Source organism: Cervus elaphus, chromosome 12 (assembly GCF_910594005.1).
Source record: "Cervus elaphus chromosome 12, mCerEla1.1, whole genome shotgun sequence".
NCBI lineage: Eukaryota > Metazoa > Chordata > Mammalia > Artiodactyla > Cervidae > Cervus > Cervus elaphus.
Genome location: NC_057826.1, coordinates 78,935,564 through 78,963,027, shown reverse-complemented (window position 1 = coordinate 78,963,027; position 27,464 = coordinate 78,935,564). Strand labels below are relative to the sequence as shown.

The 27,464-nt window shown below is 54.3% G+C and overlaps 1 protein-coding gene across 1 annotated transcript; it reads left to right on the top strand.

Annotated features, from left to right (window-relative positions):
• The first annotated feature begins 556 nt into the window (after window positions 1–556).
• On the top strand, window positions 557–27,299 carry MYH6 (myosin heavy chain 6). Its single transcript, XM_043919588.1, has 38 exons — window positions 557–589; window positions 895–1,107; window positions 2,310–2,453; window positions 2,675–2,831; window positions 2,928–2,955; window positions 3,224–3,335; window positions 3,592–3,684; window positions 4,327–4,390; window positions 4,597–4,695; window positions 5,150–5,253; window positions 5,339–5,477; window positions 7,121–7,389; window positions 7,639–7,809; window positions 8,964–9,273; window positions 10,187–10,257; window positions 10,549–10,636; window positions 10,727–10,844; window positions 11,216–11,339; window positions 11,622–11,758; window positions 13,350–13,605; window positions 13,753–13,995; window positions 14,142–14,318; window positions 14,827–14,972; window positions 15,220–15,310; window positions 17,618–18,007; window positions 18,360–18,486; window positions 18,578–18,696; window positions 19,348–19,544; window positions 20,074–20,257; window positions 20,434–20,599; window positions 20,725–20,849; window positions 22,407–22,715; window positions 23,043–23,246; window positions 24,247–24,372; window positions 24,585–24,860; window positions 25,990–26,085; window positions 26,731–26,865; window positions 27,224–27,299. Exons 2-38 carry the CDS (start codon window positions 907–909, stop codon window positions 27,245–27,247), a joined length of 5,820 nt encoding a protein of 1,939 aa, XP_043775523.1. The 5' UTR covers window positions 557–589; window positions 895–906; the 3' UTR covers window positions 27,248–27,299.
• Window positions 27,300–27,464: the final 165 nt, after the last annotated feature.

The window sequence follows — 27,464 nt, the reverse complement described above, 5'->3', positions numbered from 1 at the left end:
GGGAAAACCAGCAACCTCTTTTCTTCTCCTACCTGCATGTCCTCCCCGGCTTTCGTCTCTTCCATGTGCTTTCTTCACCTTTGTCCCTCCTTGGATGGCTTCCCTCTTGCAGTCCAGTTTGTTTTTGTTTTTTTTTTAAAGGGAGCATAGTTACAATATTGTGATGGTTCTTGCCATACATCAACATGAATCAGCCACGGGTGGTTCAGTTTTATTTTTCCTCCTGGTCTTTGTCAGCACTTGTCACTATCATACTTCCTGGTCTGTCTCTCTTCCTGCCCCTCTTGGCTGTGTGGTCTTATCTCCTTGCCTCTCTCTGTTTCCCACTCGGATTGCACACCCGACTCCTTGAACTTTTACTAACTCTGCATCCTTCCTTTCCTGCCTCTCCACCGCTCACCTGCCCCTGACTGCCCCTTTCAGTCTGTCTGGCTCGGCTGACTCTCTGGGTTGAGACTCGCAGGTTACTTCTGCCCATGGGCTGCCTCCCTTGTTCTTCATTCTCCTTGTCTCTTCTTCTCTCTGCCTGGCTGTACCTCTGTGGCTCACGGTCCAGGGTCTTCAGGATTCTCTGTGAAGAGGTCACCAGGTGAGAACCACCCCAGTTTTCTCCTGGAAGCCAGGTTGCTGGACCAGGGCCCCCTGTCTCTCCTCTGAGTGGCTCAGCTCCTTGCCTTAGCAATCTCCAGTCCATTCCAGCTCACACAAACCCCTCACAGATTCCCCTTCAGCCTCATATCAGAGAGCGAGAGAGGGCTGGATGCAGGCCAGGTGCTTCTCAGCTGGGGAGGTGAGAGTGACAGGACCCAGGTGGTGAGGAGATGCGGCAGGGAATGGGGGCTGCAGAGGGCAAGGCCACCCACTGAGGCCCGGGCCCTCCTGTCTCGGCCACAGAGGGTCGACAAGATGACCGATGCCCAGATGGCCGACTTTGGGGCAGCAGCCCAGTACCTCCGCAAGTCAGAGAGGGAGCGACTGGAGGCCCAGACACGGCCTTTCGACATCCGCACCGAGTGCTTCGTGCCGGATGACAAGGAGGAGTTCGTCAAGGCCAAGATCCTGTCCCGGGAGGGAGGCAAGGTCACTGCTGAGACAGAGAGTGGCAAGGTACGTGGGACACAGCGCAGGGCGGGGGTGCAGGGCCGAGCCACATGCAGCGGGTGCCGAGGGGCCCTGGTGGAGGGCCAAAGCCAGTGGGGGTTCAGGACGACCTCCCCTCAAGTGGCCCAGCATCTAGGTGAGAACTGACTGTTCTTGTTGGATCTGAGCAAGCATAACAAGGCCACACCAAGGATGCCCACCCCTTGCCAGGAAGGATGCTGCAGGCAGGGAACCTCAGCTGGTTTCCTCTTTCGAGGGGTTATGTAGCTAAAGAGGGCACAGACACTGCATCAAATGAAGCTCCCTTCTCAAACCTGCATCCCTCCACTCTGTGCCTTAGTGTTCTCCATGGACCAACTCTCCCCAGTGCTCCCCAACCATACCAAGAGCAAATTTTACAGATGAACACAAAGCAGGAACTCTTGAGCCAGATGCTCAGTCCAAGGCTGATGACTGGCACTCAGAAGCCCACGGTCCCTGGTCCCTCATGCCAGCCGTGAGAACTGCCACCCGTCAGCAGCGGTGGCTCTGAACTGTGTGCCTTGTAGACTGACTGTCTACGAGTCTGACTGTCTATACTGGCTGACTGTCGCGTCCCCTTGAGGTGTGCAGTAACAGGCCACAACCACTGGGGGCTTTAACTATAATCCCAGCTCTGCCACTAGCAGCCACCATATACTGGCAAATCATTTATCATTTGCTCCACTGTACAAAAAAAAAATGCTGGAATACCTACTCACAGGATCTCATGATGCCAGGGCATGACAAACTGGCCAATGGCAGTCAAACCATTTGATAGTGACCAATGAAGACTGTAGAGTAGATGGGTGAGATGTTTCTCCAGTAGCAGCAAAGTTTGCCTTGAGCAATTGATGCCCTCAAGCATGCCCCCAGGAGTCAGGGTAAGATGCATATCAGAGAGCCTCTTGCCCCAAGACCCTCAGGCAGGGACTGAAAGGTGATGCTCATGGGCACAGAGTGTGGGGAACGGGCAAGACACAGAGACTCTAGGACAATCCATAAGAAGGGAGAGACAGAGGGCAGGTGAATTATCTGGCATCATAGGAAGCTATGGGGTAGGGCCCAGGCACTATGAGAAAAGAACCAGAGGAACAAGACCAGGTCACAGCCTGTGTTCTGGGAGGAGGTAAGTGGGCAGGGCTAGAGAGGGTCCTGGTAGACGTGTCTGTCCTACCCTGCCCCCCCAGACGGTGACCGTGAAGGAGGACGAGGTGTTGCAGCAGAACCCACCCAAGTTCGACAAGATCGAGGACATGGCCATGCTGACCTTCTTGCATGAGCCTGCGGTGCTTTTCAACCTCAAAGAGCGATACGCAGCCTGGATGATCTACGTGAGTGCACCCTGCACACGGCGGGCAGCGTCCAAAGTCAGCCAGGGCAACTTTCTCAAGGGAAGGGGATTGGAACTCTCCCTCTGCTCCCTCCCCATCCCCGGTTAGCTGCAGGAAGACAGGAGTCAGCTGGCATAACCGGGGATGCCTCTGCCTAGCACCACTGCCCATCCCAGGCTCTCCCCTCCGATTTCTCGTGACTGCCCTGTCTCCTGCTTCAGACCTACTCAGGCCTCTTCTGCGTCACTGTCAATCCCTACAAGTGGCTGCCGGTGTACAATGCTGAGGTGGTGGCTGCCTACCGGGGCAAGAAGAGGAGCGAGGCACCTCCCCACATCTTTTCCATCTCCGACAATGCCTACCAGTACATGCTGACAGGTAGGCTGGCAGCCCTGACCTGTGGCCCCTCAGCGCCACAACAGAGACTGAGGCCCTGAGCCCTGACCCCACTGCCTCTCCTCTTTTCTCTTCCAGATCGGGAAAACCAGTCTATCCTCATCACGTGAGTGAGCAGCACCCATCCACAGAGGGACCTGGTAGAGGGGAGGCCCAGGCTGATTCCTGGGGTGCTAGGGATGGTTTAAGGCTGTGGTTGCCAGGAGCTGGGCTCTCTGAGGAGTGCCGGAGTGACCTACGGCAATGGGCAGATTCTGCAAGGAGCTAGGCCCTGGGAGAGGAGATTAGATGGCTGGGACTTTGAGGGTGCAGTACTGAGCTTCGAATGGAAAACAGTGGGAATCTGGGTTCTTATGGGTCCATGTTGCCTCCAGCGGAGAATCCGGGGCAGGGAAGACTGTGAACACGAAACGTGTCATCCAGTACTTTGCCAGCATCGCAGCCATAGGTGACCGTGGCAAGAAGGACAATGTCAATGCAAACAAGGTAGGAGGTGGGCCACAGGCTCAGCAGAGGGGGTTGGGGGGCAGGCTAACCAGGTGACCCTGAGCCCTGCCCTGGGGAACAGTGCAGACAGCATCCCTGAGCCCAGTACCCGAGACCTTCCCAGCAGGAGACACATTTTCTGAGGTCTGAATATGGCCCTCTTGAGCTGCAGACCCACCAGCAGTCCATCCCATTCCACCACCACCCTCCCCACCACCACCTAGAGATGAAGCCCTGTGCTCTGCCCCCTCTGCAGGGCACCCTGGAGGACCAGATCATCCAGGCCAACCCCGCCCTGGAGGCCTTCGGCAATGCCAAGACCGTCAGGAATGACAACTCCTCCCGCTTCGTGAGTGCACCTGACCACCGCCCACAGGCTTCATGCAGCGTTGATGAAAAATAGGGTAGAGGTGTAGTTTTGCCAAAAGTCTCCACACCTGGCTGATTGTCCTGCATTTGGTTTTGGGATATCGACTAACACACACGCACACTCCAAACCCTCCCCACTCAGCCTGGCCCCCGAGTTCTGAGAACTCAAGAAAAGAGACCCAGAGCCACCAAAGCTATTGGTTGCAGAACCAAGTCATCGGGCTGACTTGGGTAGCATTCTATATTTTTTTTACGACTGTTCCCAAAGCTCTTCCACGCAGTAAGTGGAAGAGCTGGAAGGAAGACAGCAGGGGCTTTTGAGCCAATTCCCCAGCCTTCAATCTGTCCAGCAAGTCCCCACCCCTCTCTGAGCCCCAGGTCCTTCATCTGTGAGACCAAGGTAGTAGTCTCTACCTTGCTGGTTTTTGGGAGGATTACGTGAGATCATATCAGAAGCACAAACAGGACGCATTCTATTTTGTTCATGATACTAAACTGGGACTCCAAGGAAATCATTTACATTTCCAAAATCATCCAGAGCATTCTAGGTTGCACTGAGGTGCAGGATCTCCATCTGTCTCTTCTAGCCCCCTTCCTCACTCTTTGTCCCATCTACCCTCAGGGGAAATTCATCAGGATCCACTTTGGAGCCACTGGAAAGCTGGCTTCTGCAGACATAGAGACCTGTGAGTATGCAGGGAGCCTGGCCCCCTCCTCCAGAGTCCTCCACCTCTGCCTTCATTCCCCACTGGGCGCCATCTTCTGTGGACATTTCCCCTCTGTCTCCTGTCTCTCTCTACTTGCCATGAGAGCCTTTCTCCCCTGACCTCCACCCTTGAGCTGATTGGCTCTATTCCTTCCTACCTGCCCTCCCACACCTCCCCTACTCCAGATCTCCTGGAGAAGTCCCGGGTGATTTTCCAGCTGAAGGCTGAGAGGAACTACCACATCTTCTACCAGATCCTGTCCAACAAGAAGCCAGAGCTGCTGGGTGAGCCCCGTCAGAGGTCCCTGCTGCCCCTGGCGCCCCCCGCAAGCCCAGCGGTGCAGGGCGGACCCCTCCTCCTCCTCACCCGCCCCGCCCACCTGTCACCTGTCCCCTCCCTCCATCCGCCTAGTACCTTTCTCTTCCTCCTTCACCTTGGACCCACCTGTGTCAACTCTTGCCTCCCTTTCACACCCTTCCTTCTCTTCTTTCTCCTCGACTTTACTTCTTTTTTCCTTTTCCTCTGCGTTTGTCTCCCCCTCTCCCCCCGTCACTCCCCCACCGTCCTCACTCCCCGTGTCCCCACCACCCACTTTTCCTTTTCTTCTGGATCTTCCCCTCGGCCTTTGCTGACTGTCCTCCTCTCTACCTGCTCCCGCTTCTCCCTTCTCCCCACCCCTTGCCCCACTGTGCCCCACTCCCTTCCCCTTGTCCCCGGCCCTGCCCCTCGGCTGGACAGACATGCTGCTGGTCACCAACAACCCCTACGACTACGCCTTCGTGTCTCAGGGGGAGGTGTCCGTGGCCTCCATCGACGACCCTGAGGAGCTCATGGCCACCGATGTGAGTGAGGAGGCAGTGGCAGGGCTCCGGGGGCTCCTGGGCCACCCGCCCCATCACCGACTCTGCCTCTCTCGCCCCGCCTCAGAACGCCTTCGACGTGCTAGGCTTCACTTCTGAGGAGAAAGCCGGTGTCTACAAGCTGACAGGCGCCATCATGCACTACGGAAACATGAAGTTCAAGCAGAAGCAGCGGGAGGAGCAGGCAGAGCCCGACGGCACCGAAGGTTCGAGGACAGGAGGCCAGGCTGAGAAGGCCTGAGGGGCAGCGTGTCTGCCTCTCGTGCAGGGACAGTGCTCCGGGAGCAGAGTCTCCTCCATGCCACGTCCAAACGGGGTGCCTGTCAGTGATTCTTAAGGAGCAACATTCACAGCAGCAATGTTAGGACCACAATACAGAAAGTGGGAGGAAACCCAAAGCAGGAGAAGCAGGTGGTCGGAAGGTGGTGCCTTTTCCCAGGGGTGGGTTCTCCCCACCTGATCTAGACTCGAGGTTTTCTGTTCCATTATAACCTAGCCAGACACCACCCTCCACCCCGAACAGGCTGGATCCCAGAGGACCTGAGGCTTGTGGGTGGGTGAGGGCAGGGACATGGGAGAAGTGGGAAGACAGGAGGCCCCTCGCAGTCCTGCTAGTTTCTCAACCCCAGCTGCACCCAGCAGAAGTGAAATGGAGAGATTTCTTCCTGTGCCCAAGACTCTGCCAGGCCCAGGAAAGCACAGACCTGAGTTCTGAGTATCCCCATCACTAAGGCAATGTGTATGTGAGGGTGTCCAACCCTCAGGAGAGTCCCTCACAGGCTCTGTGCCATATTCTGCTGGGAGACAGGAGGCCAGAGGTAAGGACACAGCTCTGGGCATTGGCACATCACCCACATCACTGGGTCTCAGCTTCCTCCTCAGTGGAATGGAGCAGTAGCCCTTCCCAGCTCCCTCTGAGGCTGATTCAAGAATCCCTTGAGAAGGAGATGTGAAGGTGTAAACAGGGCTGGGAAAACGCCTGAGAATATTCCTCTTGACCTACCTTCAAGGATCCCTTCTCTGTATCTATCCAGATCAAATGCCAAACCTGAGTTTCACAGAAGCATGTCACCAGTTATCATAAAACTCTCAAAATTAAACCAAGGAAGTCTCCTCTAAATAGAGATCATGGGGCTTTCCAGGTGGTTCAGTGGTAAAGAATCCACCTGCCAATGCAGGAGACACAGGAGATGCAGCTTTGATCCTTGGGTTGGGAAGATCCCCTGGAAGAGGAATGACAACCCACTCCAGTATTCTTGCTGAAAACTCCCATGGACAGAGGAGCCTGGCAGGCTATAGTCCATAGGGCTGCAAAGAGTCAGACACAGCTGAGCACGCATGCACGCACACACACAAATAGAGTTCATATGTTGGATAGCACATTTGGAGAGCTGAGGGTCGGTGGGCTGACCAACACACTGTTAGGAATCTTGATTTCCCAGCGAGTCAATTTGGTGGACACATAGATTCACTGTAGACCAAGCCCAGTCCTGGGCTAGGTCCTGGGACTGGGGACAAAGGCAGCACGGAGCAGAGGACATCATCAGCCACAGTCCCTGCGCTGAGAGAGGAGAGGATGCATGAGGGCAGGGGACATGCCTACAGCTGTGCTGGCAATGGGCCAGGTCCAGAGACATGCAGGAGAGGTAAAGATGGAGGTGAGGTGGCAGGGTGGCGGGAAGTCTGGGGTGACGGAGGGGCCTCAGGCACACACTGGCTATGTCACTGTGGCAAGCCCTGTGCCCTTCGGGCCTCAGTTTGCAGCTCTTTAATGAGAGGGTTAGGACATAGTGGCCCTGGGCAGGGAAGGACAGTCTATGGAAAGTGCTTCCCTTTCTTTCCCCACCAGATGCTGACAAGTCCGCCTACCTCATGGGGCTGAACTCAGCAGACCTGCTCAAGGGGCTGTGCCATCCTCGGGTGAAGGTGGGCAACGAGTACGTCACCAAGGGGCAGAATGTCCAGCAGGTGTACTACTCCATCGGGGCGCTGGCCAAGGCAGTGTATGAGAAGATGTTCAACTGGATGGTGACGCGGATCAATGCCACCTTGGAGACCAAGCAGCCACGCCAGTACTTCATAGGTGTCCTGGACATTGCCGGCTTCGAGATATTCGATGTGAGTGGGACCGGGAGAACGGGAACTCACTGGTTCACACAGGCAGCCACTGCTGGCCAAGCCCCGGGGAACGCCGTGGGCTCCCCAGGGGTGGAGATGGCCACGTGTCTTCAGGGGGTGCTCCCTCCCTGCCCTGACCAGAGAGAGGCCAGCCAAACCCATTGCCAGGCTGAACGCAGCCCTGGGCTGACCCCTCAGGCCACAGACCCCTGCCTGCCTGACCTACTCCTCCCCGTCCCCGCCCTGCAGTTCAACAGCTTCGAGCAGCTCTGCATCAACTTCACCAACGAGAAGCTGCAGCAATTCTTCAACCACCACATGTTCGTGCTGGAGCAGGAGGAGTACAAGAAGGAGGGCATCGAGTGGGAGTTCATCGACTTCGGCATGGACCTGCAGGCCTGCATCGACCTCATCGAGAAGGTGCTGCCTCGGCCCCTCCACCCGGGTCCCTGCACCTGCCATCCCAGACGAAGTGGCAGCCCTGTCCCTCGACACCCAGGAAACTAGTCCCCACATCCCCCAGCCTCCTTCCTGGCCCTGCTTCCCCTCACTGTGACATCGCAGGCATACACAGGTCCAGCCCTTCCTTCTCTCCCCAGCACCTAGGCCCTTGTCCCATATGGGGGACACCTCCCAGGGCCTGAAGAGAGAGATGTAGTGAAGGAGGGGACTCCTGGCCCCTCTGACGCCCCATGAGAAGCAGCATTCGTGGAAAGGACCTAGGCTGAAACTAGACACATTGGCTTCCCATCCTCCCCCAGTTGGCTGAGGATAAGCCAGTCTTCAGGCCCTCTTGTCTGTGGAGCATCCTCAGAGGACACCCCTTGTCCTGGCTTGCTTTCAGTGAGCCTTTGCTGAGGGAGGCAGAGCCCGCAGCAACTGATGGTCCCCCAGCCCAGCCACGACCAGTCTGAAATAGGGGCCTCCCCCCACAAGCTTTGCCTAGTGATCCAGGGCCCTGCGCTTCTGGAGGCCTCGGATTCCCCCGAGATTGTATGGAAAAATGTGTGTGGACTGGTGGGGTGGGGGTGCATACACAAGTATGTATGTGCAAGCGAATTCTGGGGAGGAAGTCTTGGGGTTCACCAAATTCTCAGTAGGATCCTTGTCCCAGGAAAAGCCAAAAGCTGCTACACTTTCTGAAGTGCAGGACATCGTGCAGAACCTGAATCCCTCTAACCACTCCTTGGAACACTGTTCTCTGACATACAGGCACAGGTCCGGCCTGCCCTGCAGTCTGACACCTCCCATCCCATCTGTCCCATCCTCATCCCACTCTGGGGCAGGGACATCCAGGAAGAAGGGGCTGTGCTCTGAGCCCTGGGGGTAGGGACTGGGAGTACAGGGCTCTTCTCTGGGTCCACCGGGCCAGAAAGAGGCTCCCTAGGCCAGATCTGAATGTTCTCAGATTTAGGTTGAATTCAGGAATGCTGACTTCCGGTACCAGGACATGAGGTAGCAGCACGGGCTCTCTATGGCCTGCCAGCTACACAGCTGCAGTTTCTCCTCAGTCGGGGTGTGGGGTTCTGAAAGCCTGGGGATGTGTTCAGTGACGCTCTCCTCTCCCCACTCAGCCCATGGGCATCATGTCCATCCTGGAGGAGGAGTGCATGTTCCCCAAGGCCACTGACATGACCTTCAAGGCCAAGCTATACGACAACCACCTGGGCAAGTCCAACAACTTCCAGAAGCCGCGCAACATCAAGGGGAAGCCGGAAGCCCACTTCTCCCTGATCCACTATGCCGGCACGGTGGACTACAACATCATAGGCTGGCTGGAGAAAAACAAAGACCCGCTCAACGAGACAGTGGTGGGCTTGTACCAGAAGTCTTCCCTCAAGCTCATGGCCACGCTCTTCTCCTCATATGCCTCCGCCGATGTCGGTAAGAGGGCAGCCCTCCACTGCCAGAGCAGTTCTGGAGGTGCAAGGGGCCAGGGGCCCCCTGCTTCAAACCACGTGACTCCAAAGGCAGGAGGGGGTCTTCCCTGGTGGTCCAGTGATTAAGGCTTCATGCTCCCAATGGTGGGGGGTGGGAGTTTGATCCCTGGTCAGGAAACTAGATACCACATGCAGCAACTAAGAGTCCACCTGCTGCAGCTAAAGATCCCACATGCCACAACTAAGACTGGCACAACCAAATTAAAAAAAAAATACTTTTTTAAAATTAAAAAAGTAAAGGCAGGAGGGAGCCATAAGAGGGGGGACAAGAGAGCCCACAGCAGCCCATCGGTGCCATTTCTGTGGGAGTGTGATTTTCCCCTCTGAGTTATGGATGTTGGTATACGTGTTCTGCATCTCTTCAAGACTCAGAGCAACTGAAGATCAGTGCCAGAGGCACCCGCGCCACTGCAGCAGGCCTGGCATAGAACCATGTCTGCAGGAGGCCACAGTAAATGTTGAGAGCATCCCTGAACGTGCAGTAGAACAAATGAGCCTCCCCTTCAGAGAAGGGAGAGAAAGAGTGTGGATTGAAACGAGGAGGGTAAAATACAAGAAAAAAAGTAGAAAGTGGAAAAATGTAAGCAAGGTGTGGGAGGTTAGAGAGAGAGGGAGGAGAAAGCACTAACGTTATTTCAAGACCTACTGTGTGCCAAACAGTGGAGAGGCAGTCTAAAGCTTTGATCTTTTCTAATCTTCTCTATACCATTTAAAGGGACTCACTCTCCTCTTCATGGGAAAACTGAGACTTGGAGATAAATTGTCCAAAGTCACACAGCTAGTGAGCAGCAGAGCCCTGCCCTTGCTCAAAGGGTCTCCGATTTCAAGCCCTGGTTCATCATTCCTTCTCTTATTAGGGGACAGCAGTAAAAGCAAAGGAGGCAAGAAAAAGGGTTCATCATTTCAGACTGTGTCAGCCCTCCACCGGGTAAGAAGGGCCCAGAGATACCAAGAGACTTGTGGCGGGCAGACCCAGCCCAGAGCATTTTGTCTGCACCACCCCTAACCTGATGCTCTTGAGTCTGGGGAGGAAAGAAGCTAGAGTTATGTGATTGTTTTTGGCATATAAATTCTACACAAGCCTGAATTCACATCATAAGTTATGTATCACCTCCCAATCCCTTAGAGGGTTCTGGTGACAGGTTGTCTGGGGCCCGGGGTCAGGGACTAAAGGGATGGTCACTGTGGCTCCTGACCTCCACCTCTCATCTGCCTCCAGGAGAATCTGAACAAGCTAATGACCAACCTGAGGACCACTCATCCTCACTTTGTGCGCTGCATCATCCCTAATGAACGGAAGGCTCCCGGTGAGTGACGCACAAGGGTCTAGTCTGGATAGGGCATTTGACATCCACTTGTCCTGAGGCTGACCCCCTGCCTCTCCCCTCCTGCCGCAGGGGTGATGGACAACCCCCTGGTCATGCACCAGCTGCGCTGCAACGGCGTGCTGGAGGGCATTCGCATCTGCAGGAAGGGCTTCCCCAACCGCATCCTCTACGGGGACTTCCGGCAGAGGTGGGTACCGAGGAGCCGCCGGACTCAAGTAACAGGGAGACCCTGGGCAGCCTTGGGGGGAGGGGAGTCTGTAGCTGGCCTCAGATTCTGTGAAAGTGAAAGTGTTAAGATTGCTCAGTTTTGTCCGATTCTTTGCAACCCCACGGACTGTAGCCTGCCAGTCTCCTCTGTCCATGGAATTCTTCAGGCAAGAATACTGGAATGAGTAGCCATTTCATTCTCTAAGGGATCTTCCCGACCCAGGGATCGAACCCAGGTCTCCAGCATTCCAGGCAGATTCTTCACTGTCTGAGCCACCAGGGAAGCCCCTTGATTCTGTGGGCAGAGCAAATCAGTGCAGAACATGGGTAACTCCAGGCACCTCCCTCCAGGTATCGCATCCTGAACCCAGCGGCCATCCCCGAGGGTCAGTTCATTGACAGCAGGAAAGGGACAGAGAAGCTGCTGGGCTCCCTGGACATTGACCACAACCAGTACAAGTTCGGCCACACTAAGGTGAGTCTGGAGGCCCTTAGGGTGGAGGTATAGGATACCCAGCCACACTGAGTGGAACAGCTGGGAGTTCGGAAGGCAGACTCTGATTTCTGGCTTCCCGTGTCAACCAAGAGTTGGGACCCAGCTTCTTTTCAGTCTTGTTTTTCACATTTCACTCCCAGGTCTAGGGTATGCAGGTGTTGGGGCCCTGGGAAGCTCAGCCAGGGTCTCCCACACTCTCCCTCCACCTTGGCTACCCTTCTCTGAGGCTGCGGTCCCCTTGGCTCTACCCCTTGCCCCCAGGTGTTCTTCAAGGCAGGGCTGCTGGGGCTGCTGGAGGAGATGCGAGACGAGAGGCTGAGCCGCATCATCACCCGCATCCAGGCCCAAGCCCGGGGTCAGCTCATGCGCATTGAGTTCAAGAAGATCCTGGAGCGCAGGTGAGGCTTGGAGGGAAAGGGAGACGCACTCTCAGAGATGTAAGAGGCAGACAAGCAGAGCTCAGAGGTGTGGGCCAAAAGACCTAAATTCAATCCTGGCTTCATCACTTACTAGCTGGTCTGGACAAGTGACCAGTCTGGGTCTCATTTTGAGTTCTTTTTAAAAAAAGAAAATTCCCCATAGGGAAGTGAAAATTAAGACTCCAACGAGATACCATTTTAAAACACTAGACTGTAGCCTGCCAGGCTCCTCCGTCCATGGGATTTTCCAGGCAAGAATACTGGAGCGGGTTGCCATTTTCTTCTCCAGGGGATCTTCCGGACCCAGGGATCAAACATGGGTCTCTCACATTGCAGGCAGACTCTTTACAGTCTGAGTCACCAGGGAAATGTGTGCAATCTCTTTGGAAAACAGTTTATCATTTTCTTTGGAAGTTGAACCGTTACATAGCTTTCCACTCCTGAGGGCATTCCCACAGAGAAATACCTGCATGTGAGAGAAACACCTGCATGTGTTCACAACATAGGACAAAAATGAATCTTTATAGCAGCATTGGTCAAAATAGCAAAGTTCTGGAAACAATTTGAGTTTTCATCTGCAGGAGAATGGGTAAATAGTAGTAAACTCATTTGGGGAATATTATCAAGTAATGAAAAGGAAGGGACTAAAACTACATGGTACAATACTTTTGAGCCTTAAAAGCATATTGCTGAGTTAACCGAAGCAAGTCACAGAAGGATACATATATTGTGATGCAATTTTTATAAAACTCAGTAATAATTTTAAAAGAGCATCCTCCTGCAATGCAGGAGGTGCACAGGAGACTTCCCAACCCAGGGAACTTCCCTGGGTTGGGAAGATACCTCATAGGAGGGAATGGAAACCCACTTCAGTATTCTTACCTGGAAAATTCCATGGACAGAGGAGCCTGGCAAGCTACAATCCATGGGGTCGCAGAGTCAGAAGTGACTGAGCACACACACACATCATTTAAAAATACATACACATATGGTTAAAATATTTTTGAAAGAGTTAGGAAATGAAAAACACAAGATTTGAGGTAGTGACTGCTTCTGGTGAAAGGACCAGAAAGGGGATGGAGTGAAGTCTACAAGTAGAATCAATGAAGGCAATGCTCTACTTCTTGTCTGGGTGATGAGTTCACAGATAAACCATTTTGCTTCATTCTTCATAACTTACACATACATTATAGACATTCTTAAATGGAAAATACCATGTTCTTAACATATTTGAGGTTCTTAGGATATTAGAAACACTGAACACAGTAGAGATGCTATCATTGGTCGCTTCCATAGCTACTACTACCCCAGTAAGGAAGATATAAACTGCCCTTTTGTTGAATTGATCAATTAACAAACATTTATGGAGCAACTCCATGTTCAGTGTGGTAATGCTGGGGTGGGGTTGCATATCAAGGCTACAAGAGCAGGTTCCTGCCCTCAGGTGCCCAAACTTGTTCAGATGTGCTGGGATCCCAGTGCAGTGGGATCTGGGCCAGTGCAGCTGGCCCCATGACTGGAAAGTGCTCCTTCACAGTGCGGGCTCCCTGCCTCCATGTTCCTTTCCCAGGGATGCCCTGCTGGTAATCCAGTGGAACATTCGGGCCTTCATGGGGGTCAAGAACTGGCCCTGGATGAAGCTCTATTTCAAGATCAAACCACTACTGAAGAGCGCAGAGACTGAGAAGGAGATGGCCACCATGAAGGAGGAGTTTGGGCGAATCAAAGAGACACTGGAGAAGTCGGAGGCTCGGCGCAAGGAGCTGGAGGAGAAGATGGTGTCCCTGCTGCAGGAGAAGAATGACCTGCAGCTCCAAGTGCAGGCGGTGAGACCATCTCTCTATTCCCCTCCCCTGGATCCTAACCCATCTCATCATCAGGGACTATGAGTCTCCAAGCTTCAGCTCTCTTTAAACACTCTGGATCTCTCCTCTCTTTCATCACCAGCTCTCCTCTCTGTCCTCTTCTCTCAGGAACAAGACAACCTGAATGATGCGGAAGAACGCTGTGACCAGCTGATCAAGAACAAGATCCAGCTGGAGGCAAAGGTGAAGGAGATGACCGAGAGGTTGGAGGACGAGGAGGAAATGAATGCTGAGCTCACTGCCAAGAAGCGCAAGCTGGAAGATGAGTGCTCTGAGCTGAAGAAGGACATTGATGACCTGGAGCTGACACTGGCCAAGGTGGAGAAGGAGAAGCACGCGACAGAGAACAAGGTGAGGGCGGCTCCCTTTGACTCCAGACTGAGTCTCAGGATTCCCAGACCTGAGTGTGGTCCTGGCCCTTGGCCTTGGAGGTCTCCATGGATGTCTCCAGATTGGTGATGTTTAGCCCTAAAGGGGATGGGGTTCTCGGTCAACAGGTGAAGAACCTGACAGAGGAGATGGCTGGGCTGGATGAGATCATTGCCAAGCTGACCAAGGAGAAGAAAGCCCTGCAAGAGGCCCACCAGCAAGCCCTGGATGACCTTCAGGCTGAGGAGGACAAGGTCAACACCCTGACCAAGTCTAAAGTCAAGCTGGAGCAGCAGGTGGATGATGTGAGTAGGAACAACCATGCTTCCTTTGTCTCTCTCAGGTCAGGATTTTGCAGGCAATGCCAATGGCAAGGGGTTTGCAATCCCTAAAACTAACTTCCATCCCCCCTGGGGACCTTTTCTTCCTGTGCATGCTTGTCACTTCAGTTGTGTCTGACTCTTTGCAACCCTATGGACAGTAGCCCACTAGGCTCCTCTGTCCATGAAATTCTCCAGGCAAGAATACTGGAGTGGGTTGCTGTGTCCTCCTTCAGCAGATCTTCCTGACCCAGGGATTGAACCTGCAGCTCCTGCATTGCAGGCAAATTCTATACCACTGAGCCACCTGAAAGCCCCTTTCTTTCTACAGTTCTTCACTAGGCTGGGTCTCTGAATCCTTCATGTCTGCCGGGATGACTCTGCTGGCTTGACTTCCAGTCCCACTGGACTTTGGGTTTAGAAGGGAGCAGAGGGGGATGTATTGTGGACCTCAGGTTTTCTACACCCTGTTCATTTTTACTTTCTCCACCAGCTGGAGGGATCCCTGGAACAGGAGAAGAAGGTACGCATGGACCTGGAGCGAGCTAAGCGGAAGCTGGAAGGTGACCTGAAGCTGACCCAGGAGAGCATCATGGACCTAGACAATGACAAACTGCAGCTGGAAGAAAAGCTCAAGAAGTAGGAGCTTATGGAGGCCAGGAGGGGGTCCTGGGGGTGTCTGGCCTTAGCGTTAGAGCTCAGGGTGCTGCACGGCCTCTGGCCAAGGTTGCCCAGGGCACAGTGGGAGCAAGCAGGTCAATCACAGCCCTTCCCCTGCCTTCACTCCTGGGGGCCAAAGGGAGAGGAGTGGTCCTTGCATGCAGAGGCAGGAGGAGAAGATGAGGGCAGAGAAAAAAAAACCACCTGTCACCTCCTTCTTCTCCAGGAAGGAGTTTGACATTAATCAGCTGAACAGTAAGATTGAGGATGAGCAGGCACTGGCCCTTCAGCTGCAGAAGAAACTGAAGGAAAACCAGGTGAGGTTCTTTTGGGTGCAGCTACCGGGGAGCTCAATGGTGCTGAGACAGCTGGGACTGCAGGATCTGCTTAGGGTTCTAGACAGTATCTAGACCTCTGAGCTCCCCGGAGGCCCTGCGAGCCCTGACTTCCAGGCACCTGGGAACATCAGCCTTCCCCCATTAAGCCAATAATGTCTTATTTCATCTGGGATATTTGGGGAGGTGGGTGGGGATCATACTTACTAAAACAGCTTCTCTTGCTGAGCTATACTCTGCCTAATGGGTTTTCTTGTGCTTACTTGCTCAGTCGTGTCCAACTCTTTGTGACCCCATGGACTGCAGTGTGCCAGGCTCCTCTGTCCATGGAGATTCTCCTGGCAAGAATACTGGAGAGGGTTGCCATGCCCTTTTCCAGGGATCTTCCTGACTCAGGGATCAAACCCAGGTCTCCCTCATTGCAGGCAGATTCTTTACCATCTGAGCCATCAGGGAAGCCCAATGGGCTTTCTGCCCTGGGACCATTAGTAGGGCTCGGTTCTCCTCCAACCCTTCCTTTGGTGCTTCTCTCCCCTCATGGGGGTGAGAAAAGCCTTCATGGAGCCCCTTCTCCTGGGGAGCTCTGTTCTTATCCTTCCCAGGTACTTGCCTTGCCACTAACTTGGGCTGAATCCCCACAGAGCACTTGAGTCAACTCCTGAGACCTTGAGCAAATCACTTCCCCTCGTGCAACTCAGATTCTCCTCTCATCTGTAAAATGGGACTAATGACCCCTGCCTTGCAGAGGACCAGAAGAGATACTGTACAGGAATCCACGTTGTCAATCAGGAGGCTACGTATACATGTGATTTTTAGTATAGCTCAGGTTACAGAAGTCAGCCAGCCCCTTGCAAGATGTTCTTTTGTCTGCCCATGGCTTTCCCATCCCTCTGCAGGAGGAGACTGAATTAACAGCCAGTCTCCCTTGCCTTTCACGCACCCTGAATTTTAATGTGCTTTTAGTCCTGTGTTTGTCAGAAGAGCCCTGGAGGCAAGAGAGGCAGGTACTCTCCTCCTCACTTCAAAGCTGCAGAAGTTGCATGACCACATCTGGATACAGTGACTCCCAGGCCAAGGGGATTCAGCTATTGACCCCCTCATTTCCTGAAGAGATTACAGCTGGTGGAGAGAGCCAATCTCCCCTCCGCATTCAGGGCCGAGGGTCCAGGCTGCAAGTGACACGTGAACACAGTTCCACTCCTCTGGGGGCTACTCAGGGGTTGGCCTGCCTTCAGTGATGCTCTTACCTCCCATCTTCTTGGGTGCCCCTTCTGGGTTTTAGCCAGAATATTAGAACATCCCCAGGTTCTTCTACCCTGGGTCTGGGCAACCTCTTTGACTCTTAGACCCAGAACAACAGTGCAGTTAGCCTCACCAGATTCTGGCAATGCACTGTGGTTCCTTCTTCCTGTCCAAGCTCTTGCCCCATCCTGGGAGCAGAGGTATCATGGTCCTCTCTCTCCTGCTCCCAGGACCACCCCCCCTACATACACACACACACACATTCCATCAACACCACCCATAACCACAGATGAAAGGATCCCACCAAACCTCCCTTTTGCTCCTGGCTAGTCAGACAACAGATTAAAAGGTAGATGGGCCAAGGCTAAGGCCAAAAAAATGAGGTGGGAACATGATACAGAAAAGGGCATCCTGCTAGCACTCTCCTGGCCTGGAAGGGAACAATCAAGCTGGAACCCAGCCATGGGCATAAATACAGTAGGCTCTGGAGAGTGAGGAATAGGTTGATTAGACTTGGTGGTTAACTCAGAATATTATAAAAGTTTTTGATTGAGGCATATTGTTATAAATATTTGTAAAACACAATCACCAGCTTTCCCGTCTCATCATTAGCAGAGTCTAGTGAATCTGTGGAATTTCTGAGATTCAGGATCTCACGGGATCTCAAGATCCCTCTCAGAACACAGATTCTCAGGATTCAGGGCAAGAGATGCTCAGACTGGGTCTGAGATGCCCCTCCAGGAAACGCCTTAAAGGTGTGGCTTCACCCAAATTCCTATTGGTGGTCTGTGCATTATAGGATGTTTAGCAGCCTCCCTGGCCTCTGCCCACTAGAGGCCAGTAGTAACACCTCCTCTCCAAGTCGTGACAATCAAAAATGTCTCCAGACCTTGTCAACTGTCCTCTGGGGCACAGACTGTCCCCTAGTGGGAACCACTGCTCCGCAGGACCTGGGCATCTTGGCCAAGAGCCTTCTAGAGTCCTGGGAGGGGGCTCCAATGGAGGGGCCCAGGCACTGGGTCTGAGCCCCCTCCGTGTCCCGCCCAGGCACGCATCGAAGAGCTGGAGGAGGAGCTGGAGGCCGAGCGCACCTCCCGGGCCAAGGTGGAGAAGCTGCGCTCAGACCTGTCCCGGGAGCTGGAGGAGATCAGCGAGCGGCTGGAGGAGGCCGGCGGGGCCACGTCCGTGCAGATCGAGATGAACAAGAAGCGCGAGGCTGAGTTCCAGAAGATGAGGCGGGACCTGGAGGAGGCCACGCTGCAGCATGAGGCCACGGCGGCCGCCCTGCGCAAGAAGCACGCCGACAGCGTGGCCGAGCTGGGCGAGCAGATCGACAACCTGCAGCGCGTGAAGCAGAAGCTGGAGAAGGAGAAGAGTGAGTTCAAGCTGGAGCTGGACGATGTCACGTCCAACATGGAGCAGATCATCAAGGCCAAGGTGGGCCCGGCTCTGCTCTCCTCACCCTCTCCTCCGTCACTGCCTCGCAGGGTGCCTTCCTTCCACTTCTTCTCTCTGCCATCGCTTATTCTCACTCCCTTCCTCACCCTCTGGTCTCTCTCCCTCTCACCCTTGCACCCGCCTTGCCCTCCCTCTGCGTGTCCATCTCCTCACCACCTCCCCCTTCTTTAATTCATGCACCCCCTTCAGATGGTGCCCCTCCAGCCCCACCCCATGTCGCCTCCCCATCCCCCCACTTCTGTGTTCTCTCCCACCTTGGCCCTCCTGTCCCTCCTCCAGTCCACCCAGCCCCTCCCACATTCACCTCTCCCGTGTCCCATACCGTCTGAAGGCCAACCTGGAGAAGATGTCCCGGACACTGGAGGACCAGGCCAATGAGTACCGGGCGAAGCTAGAAGAGGCCCAGCGCTCCCTCAACGACTTCTCCACCCAGCGAGCCAAGCTGCAGACCGAGAACGGTGGGCACCCCTCAGCAGCCCTGTGCCTGCCCCGGGGTAGAGCATCAGTCGCCCCCTTCCCTAGCCCACAAACCCTCTTTCCCACCTGCAGGTGAGCTGTCCCGGCAGCTGGAGGAAAAGGAGGCGCTCATCTCCCAGCTGACCCGAGGGAAGCTGTCCTACACCCAGCAGCTGGAGGACCTCAAGAGGCAGCTGGAAGAGGAGGGCAAGGTGAGGCCAGCCGGGTGGGCAGTGGACGGGACTGAGAGCTATCCTGGGGCAACCAACCTCAGGAATGGAGGCTGGAGTGAGGCTGGAGACTACAGATAGGCCTCCAAAATAGAAAGACTTTCAGGCCAGGTTCTTCTACTCTTCAGCTAAGCCACACCCAAACATTACTGAATGCCTCCTTCCCTTTTGCTTAAACAAACAAACAAAAAAAAATTATTTATTTGGCTGCACCAGGTCTTAGTTGATGCACCTTTTTTTTTTTTTTTTTTGAGGCATCTTTACTTGCGGCATAGGGAATCTTTTTTTTTTTTTGCACATGGAATCTTTAGCTGTGGCATGTGAACTCTTAGCTATGGCATGTAGGATCTAGTTCCTAGAGCAGGGGTCAAACTCAGGCCCCCTGCATGAAAAGCACAGAGTCTTAGCCACTGGACCACCTGGGAAATCCCCCTCCTTTCCTATATGGGACAAGGTGGGCAAACTGGGAAGGTACCTCAAGATGTTGAGATTCCACAACACCAGCCCTCACCCCAAAGGAGGCTGGGACCTGATTCAAGCTCATAGATATGAAAAGATCTGAAAAATGGGGAGAGGGTCTTCCCTCCCACCTTCCCAGAAGCTGAGCCCACCTGCTGGTTCCGCCCCTCCCAGGCGAAGAATGCCCTGGCTCACGCGCTGCAGTCTGCCCGGCATGACTGTGACCTGCTGCGGGAGCAGTACGAGGAAGAGACGGAAGCCAAGGCCGAGCTGCAGCGCGTCCTGTCCAAGGCCAACTCAGAGGTGGCCCAGTGGAGGACCAAGTACGAGACAGATGCCATCCAGAGGACCGAGGAGCTGGAGGAGGCCAAGTGAGTCCCGGGCAGCGCCCCCACCCCAACTCTGAGAGAGGAAGGAGCAAGAGGACCTCGGGGGAGACAGGCAGAGTGGGCGTGGGAGCAGATTTAAGAGGGAAGACAGGAAGTGGGGAGAAATGTGGTGGGCAACAGAGGTGCTTGGGAGGGAGCCTGGATCCTGCACTCTTGAGTGACCCCTGGCTGGCCCCGACTCACTTCCTGTGACGGGCGAGCTTTTGGCCCGGGTTATACCTGATGCTCACGTATAAGACGAGCAAAAAGCTTGTTGGTCAGAGGAGCTACCGCCGATCAGCCTGCGTGGGGAGGGGTAGAGACTGCCACCCAGAGGCCGCTGCGAGTAGGGAGGAAACTCTGTTTTAGGCACCCGCAGCCTTGGCTCCCTGGAGGCTGGGCTTCCAGAGCATCCCAAGGAGCTGCGGGGAGGGGCCTGGTTCTTCTCATCTGGCAGTTCTGATACGGGTGGTTCCAAGGCACCACCGTTCCCAGGTAGAGTCACACACACACACCCAACCACCCTGGGCAGGAAGAAGCTGGCCCAGCGGCTTCAGGACGCCGAGGAGGCCGTCGAGGCCGTCAATGCCAAGTGCTCCTCGCTGGAGAAGACCAAGCACCGCCTGCAGAACGAGATCGAGGACCTGATGGTGGACGTGGAGCGCTCCAACGCGGCCGCCGCCGCCCTGGACAAGAAGCAGAGGAACTTCGACAAGGTGGGCCCGGGCTGGGGGCCGCAGCCAGGGGGCAGAACAGGTGGACAGGCTGGAGTCAGGAACATCCTCCCAGGAGGCTGAGGCCAGGGGAGGCTGGGCCTAGGAGCGGGACCTGGGTCCCGGAGGCGGGGCTGCGGCTGCCCCTTGAGCCGCGTCCGTCCGTCGGGTCCCCGCAGATCCTGGCCGAGTGGAAGCAGAAGTACGAGGAGTCGCAGTCGGAGCTGGAGTCCTCGCAGAAGGAGGCGCGCTCCCTCAGCACCGAGCTCTTCAAGCTCAAGAACGCCTACGAGGAGTCCCTGGAGCATCTGGAGACCTTCAAGCGCGAGAACAAGAACCTGCAGGGTGCGGGCGCAGGCCGGGAGGGGCGGGGCAGGGCGGGTCCGCACGTGGTGCCGCCCCGCGGCTCCTCGAGGCCTTCCCCCGTCGGAGCAGGCAGCCCCCGACTGAGCTGCCCGCCCCTCCCACAGAGGAGATCTCCGACCTGACTGAGCAGCTGGGAGAAGGAGGGAAGAACATGCACGAGCTGGAGAAGGTCCGCAAGCAGCTGGAGGTGGAAAAGCTAGAGCTGCAGTCAGCCCTGGAGGAGGCCGAGGTGAGGGCCTGGCTCTGCCTGGACCCCTGCCTCTGACCCTCTCCTACCCACCTACCATCACCCTCCTGTCTCTGACCCCCTACTCTCCCTCACCCGGTGGTGATGCTGACCGAAGACAAACTCTATTACATCATTTTCTTAGTCCGAAGTCATATACCCGGTACCCACTACTACCTCCAAAACCAGAGTCTGCACAGAGGAAAATGCCACAGCTTGATCATAGGTTTTTGTTTCCCACTGGGCTTGTAAAGTTGAAACCTGGCCATCATAACAACTCCTCAGACAGGGGGTGAGAGTGTCAGCTCCAGAGTCAAACAGATCTGAGTTTGAAACTTGGCTTGAGGACCTCCGCTGTGTCATTGGGCAAGTTCCTTAACCTCTCTGCACCTCAGTTTTCTCATCTGTAAAATGGCATTAATTGTACATACCTTGATCCCTGAGTTAGGAAGATTGCCCTGGAGAAGGAAATGGCTACCCACTCCAGTATCCTTGCTTGGAAAATTTCATGGACAGAGGAGACTGGCAGGCTACAGTTCACAGGGCTACAAAGATTTGGACAAGACTGAGTGACTAACACTCATAAGATTTTCAGTTCAGTCATTCAATCATGTCCAACTCTTTGCGACCCCATGGACTGCAGCATGCCAGGCTTCCCTGTCTATCACCAATTCCCAGAGCTTACTCAAATTCATGTCCATTGAGTCGGTAATGCCATCCAACCATCTCATCCTCTGTCGTCCCCTTCTCCCGCCTTCAATCTTTCCCAGCATCAGGGTCTTTTCAAATGAGTCAGTTCTTCGAATCAGGTGGCCAAAGTATTGGAGTTTCAGCTTCAGTATCAGTCCTTCCAATGAATATTCAGGACTGACTTCCTTTAGGATTGACTGGTTGGATCTTTTACGCATGACTATTATGATGATTAAACAAGGTAACGCACTTAAGAATTCAATATATATTAGCCATTGTTCACTGTTCATTTTTAAGAACCTGGGACTTCCCTGGTGGCTCAGACGGTAAAGAATCTGCCTGCAATGCGGGAGACCTGGGTTCAATCCCTGGGTTAGAAAGATCCCATGAAGGAGGGCATGGCAACCCACTGCAGTATTCTTGCCTGGAGAATCCCCATGGACAGAGGAGCCCGGTAGGCTAAGGTCCATGGGATCACAAAGAGTCAGACACGACAGGGACAGTACAGCACAGCACAGACATAGCCCTGAGATTTGGGGCTTCTGACTTTTTTCACTATAGGGTGAGGGACTTGGGAAACAAAGAAACGTTTCAATTTGTAGTTGTAGAAATCCTTCCTTTTTCTATGGTATTTTAGATGGGTCAGGATCATGCAATATTAATGTTGGAGCGTCTTAGCAATTGTGAGGTCAAAACATTTCCTTGATGAAGGAACCCCAGGGTATCCAGCATGTCCTCCCCCACAGCACCCAGGTGGCCTGGGATGCAGGTCCTGCCTCACTGTCTCCAGCTGACACCTTGCACCCTCTCGGCCTCCCTCCCTGACGTGCCCTGAGCCCTGACTGTCTAATTTGGTCCCTCTCCCCTCAGGCCTCCCTGGAGCATGAAGAGGGCAAGATCCTCCGGGCCCAGCTGGAGTTCAACCAGATCAAGGCAGAGATTGAGCGGAAGCTGGTGGAGAAGGACGAGGAGATGGAGCAGGCCAAGCGCAACCACCTGCGGGTGGTGGACTCGCTGCAGACCTCCCTGGATGCAGAGACGCGCAGCCGCAATGAGGCCCTGCGGGTGAAGAAGAAGATGGAGGGCGACCTCAACGAGATGGAGATTCAGCTCAGCCAGGCTAACAGGACAGCCTCAGAGGCCCAAAAGCACCTGAAAGTTGCCCAAGCCCATCTAAAGGTAAGAGAAGTGAGGGCTCTCGGAGAGGGATAAGTAGGTTTGCTCATAGGAATGGTGAAGGCCCGAGGAAAGGGTCCTGGGCTAACAAATACGAGAACATGGGGACCACCAACCTCCTGGATTCGGAGGCTTGAAGGAGGAGAACTGATCAGGCCCTGCAGTGTGTTTTGGACCAATCCCACCTGTGGGCCTGGTGATCTGAATGTGTCTCCTGAGGTTAACACGAGCTTAACACTATAGGGAGGTTAACACTATAGGGAAGGGTGTATCAGATCCCGAATGGAGGCCCTGATGGGGGCCTCCCCACATCACCCCTATCCCTGGCAGGACACCCAGATCCAGCTGGACGACGCGGTCCGTGCCAACGATGACCTGAAGGAAAACATCGCCATCGTGGAGCGGCGTAACAACCTGCTGCAGGCCGAGCTGGAGGAGCTGCGGGCCATGGTGGAGCAGACGGAGCGGTCCCGGAAGCTGGCGGAGCAGGAGCTGATCGAGACCAGCGAGCGGGTGCAGCTGCTGCACTCCCAGGTGAGGAAGCTAGGGGAAACCTGCTGAAGGCCAGAGACAGGATGTCTAGCAATGTTCTGAACCCGATGCCCAGAGAAAGCGTATGTCCAACCAGAATCATATATTATTTCATCTCCAGCTTACACCTGTCAGTCGTGGCTGCAGAACTACTACCTTGAGAAAGGTGTCTAAATGTAAAAGCCAGTCTCAATTTGCTGTATTAATGGGACTTGTGGAGTTTAAAGACAGCTTCCTTTGTGGCTCAGATGGTAAAGGATCTGCCTGCAATGTGGGAGACCGAGGTTCCATCCCTGGGTCAGGAAGATCCCTTTGAAAAGGGAATAGCTACCCACCCCAGTATTCTTGCCTGGAGAATTCAATGAACAGAGTAGCCTTTAAGGCTACAGTCCATGGGGTTGCAAAGAGGTGGATGACTGAGTGACTAACACACACATCTATTTGCAAGTCAGATTCTCCACAGAGCACCATTTTTGTGCAATCCCATATACACTGTTTTCAGCTATACTCAGCAATGAGTTTTTATGTCCATCTTATTGCACTGCCCTGTGGAATTCTGTTCCATAATCTAGTACATATGGGAATGACATTACCCACTAACATCATCCTCTCTTCCTTACCTCATTGCATTCTTTCTATAACTACAATCTCTTCCAGGATACAGTCCTTTTAAAAAAGTTGTACCTGTTTTTCTTGGACTTCCTGCAAGGAGGGATTCCTTGGAATTTCCTTTCATTCCCCTACGTAGACATGTCACTAAAGAGCTCACAAGTAGAACTACAGCCCCTTTCCTGCTTGAAGTCTTCAGATCTGAGTCATTTTCCATATAATGTCTAGAGTACACATATTTTCATAGGAGAAAAAGAAAGCAGATACAAAACAAGGAAAATACTAAAAGCAAGGCATGTTTTTTAAAAAAACTAGTTCTAATTTTCTCTGGATAAAGGTGTAGAATCATGTAACAAAGGATATACATCCAACAGTTCTCTTTACCCTTTTCTAGAACACCAGCCTTATCAACCAGAAGAAGAAGATGGAGTCAGATCTGACTCATCTCCAGTCAGAAGTGGAGGAGGCGGTTCAGGAGTGCAGGAACGCCGAGGAGAAGGCCAAGAAGGCCATCACGGATGTGAGTCACTGCACCTTCCTGCCTCCCGGAAAGACTCAAACAAGGGCTCTGGGCCCAGGCCAGGCCACTGTGCTGTAACAACAGTGACTCCGCCATTCTGTGGGCTTGAGGGCCTCCAGGACCAAATGTCAGGATGAGAAATAGGTGATCCTTACGGGAAAGAAGAGCCCCCCCCCCCAGCCCTGTTCTTTTCCATTCTCTCCCGTGCGCAGGCCGCCATGATGGCGGAGGAGCTAAAGAAGGAGCAGGACACCAGCGCGCACCTGGAGCGCATGAAGAAGAACATGGAGCAGACCATCAAGGACCTGCAGCACCGGCTGGACGAGGCGGAGCAGATCGCGCTCAAGGGCGGCAAGAAGCAGCTGCAGAAGCTGGAGGCCCGGGTGCGGGAGCTGGAGAACGAGCTGGAGGCTGAGCAGAAGCGCAACGTGGAGTCGGTCAAGGGCATGAGGAAGAGCGAGCGGCGCATCAAGGAGCTCACCTACCAGGTGCGGGCGCTGGGGCCACGCCCTCAGAAGTAGCCGTGAAAACGTATCCCTTGCCCCACCTCCTGACCCACGCGGGCTCCGCGCAGAGCCCCCCTGCCACCCGCCTCTTGAGAAGCTGTCTTGGGATTAGTTTTCTTTCACATTCTCTGAAGACAGGTTGGCTTGAGTCCATGAATTTTCTTTTAGCAAAGGGAGAATCTGCTTCTACTTCTTGAAAGCTCCTGAACCAGCATTTTCGTAGATGTTTAATAACCTGAAGTGCTACCATGAAGGCTTCAGAACCGTCCAAGGCATCTTTCCACCAGCCTCAGAGGCAGGGGCGTTGTGTGGCATTTAGTGATAAAATCAGGGATGGGAAAAGACTCAGATCTTCCATGGAATTCCTGGGACAACAGATAGAAGGCCTTAGAGAAGGAAGATTCCAGAATGTTCTCATCCTTCCATCTGAATAGCTCACAGCTTTTGTTTTTGACCTATTACTTCCCAATATGCCTGGGCAGGAAGGACAAAAAAAAGAGCTCATTGGTTCATTTGACAGCTGGCTATGAGAGGCATGGGAAAGAGGTACAAATGAAGAACTGCAGGTGTGTTGTGTGGGTGTAAGTAGAAACAGCATCCTAGCAGAAGCAGTGATCAGGAGTGGTTAAGCGATGTAGGAACCATTGATCCTGGTGCTCAATACCTGACCCAGAACAATATATACTAGGTTATGATAATTAGAATGATCTGGATTATGATACTCCCTTCTTTCTGCTTTCCTCCTGAGTCCTCTCGTCACTCGAGGCTCACTGCTAAGGAGAGCATCTGTGGTGTTCCAGATTAGATCTGGAACAGCCCTGACCTCTCCACATTATCAAATGAAGAAATCCTGTTTTGTTCCAAGTCTCTCCTGTTTCTCACCTCAGGGCCACAGCCCTCTTTGCTTTTTAGACCCTGGCATGAGAACTTTGCCATGCCCTTTGACCTACAAGTTGCATCAGAGATGAAGTTTGTGCACAACCTCTTTGGCCTGGCCCATGGGAGGGAGGGGCGGCTGAGGCGTGGGAAGAGAATGGGATGGTGAGGGAGGAAGAGATGACTGCTCTTGCTCCTTCCCCAAAACTGACCTCTCCCACCCGTCTGCCCCCAGACGGAGGAAGACAGGAAGAACCTGCTGAGGCTGCAGGACCTGGTGGACAAGCTGCAGCTGAAGGTCAAGGCCTATAAGCGCCAGGCCGAGGAGGCAGTGAGTTCATGGTTTTCTCCACTTCCTGTGTTGTCAGAGCCGACAAGGGTCCACCCCAGTGTGGGACCCGGACGGAGGGATTGCTGTTTACTTTAACTCTCAGAGATGTGGCAGGCACTCCTGAGTTAACAAAAGCAAAGCTTATTCGACCCAGGACCTACCCACAAGCTGCTTATAATCCATGTACCAGTGAGCCCAAGAGAAGGCAGTGCAGCTGCTAATGCAGCTTGGAGGGCAGCCAGTGCTGAAAGCTGAATGGTGGCAGGGGAACTGGGCCTGGAAAGGGGCCTGAGCAGGCACAGCACGGTGGGGAAGACATCCCAGTGAGCAGAGGTGCGGCTGTGAGTTGCTGATGAACACACCCGTGCAGGAACCCCTAGGGGTCGGGGAGCGTCTGTCAGGGTCACAGTTGGACCGGGGTGGTCAAGCTGGATTCTGAAGGGGACGGACCAGGCAGCATGGGATTCCTCTTGGGCAGTGGGTAGCCTGGATTCTGAGTGCTGGGCAAGTTTGTGGAGAGTGCCAAGCCAGGAGGAGCAGGACACTTTTGTTGCAGGAACATGGGTGATGCATGACAGGGAGCCCCTGGATTAGGAGCCTGGGCACCCCCTCACCTCATCCTCCCATCCCCCTGAACCCCCGCAGGAGGAACAGGCCAACACCAACCTGTCCAAGTTCCGCAAGGTGCAGCACGAGCTGGATGAGGCGGAGGAGCGGGCAGACATCGCCGAGTCCCAGGTCAACAAGCTGCGGGCCAAGAGCCGCGACATCGGCGCCAAGGTGGGTCCCTCCCCAGGCCCTGCCACTCACCCCCATGGCAGTGCAACCCCAACATCAGTGGCCCTGAAAGCAGGCACTGCGTCCTGTATGTGGTTAGTCCTGAGGGTCCCACAGCCCCCACACCTGGGCATCCCCCTCCTGCTCAGACAAGCCCCCTACAGGCTGGAACATCCTTAGAAAGTCCAGTCCCAACCTGCCTAAACCACAAAGACCTCTAAAGGGGACCCCAAGATTCCCAAGGCCTGAACCTCTCCCCCTAAGGGCATCTCCCTCAGGCCCCTGAAAGCCCCGGAGATTTCTCCCCACACCCTTCCTTCCTCTCACCAGCTGCTCCCTCACACCTTTTATTCTTTCTCAGCAAAAAATGCATGATGAGGAGTGACGCTGCCTCGGAACCTCACTCTGGGTGACCTCCAATAAACATGAGTGCCAGACTTTGCCTGAGCCCCTGTCCTTCCCGCCGGCTGGCCAGGAGCCGTCCTGGACTCCTTGGGGGGAGGGTGGCCTGGCCCCTGCACCAGAGCTGGAGGAATCAAGACACCCCACATCTCCAGGGAAGGAGATGAGGACCAGAGGGGTGCGGCAGCCTGTCTCACCTG

Excerpts from the sequence above, each read along its gene's own strand:
- MYH6 (XM_043919588.1), top strand. The coding sequence starts at position 907 with ATGACCGATGCCCAGATGGCCGACTTTGGGGCAGCAGCCCAGTACCTC. Across the intron at positions 15,311-17,617 it reads AGAAACTGAAGGAAAACCAG|GCACGCATCGAAGAGCTGGA; the intron begins GTGAGGTTCTTT and ends TGTCCCGCCCAG. Across the intron at positions 22,716-23,042 it reads TTGCCCAAGCCCATCTAAAG|GACACCCAGATCCAGCTGGA; the intron begins GTAAGAGAAGTG and ends TATCCCTGGCAG.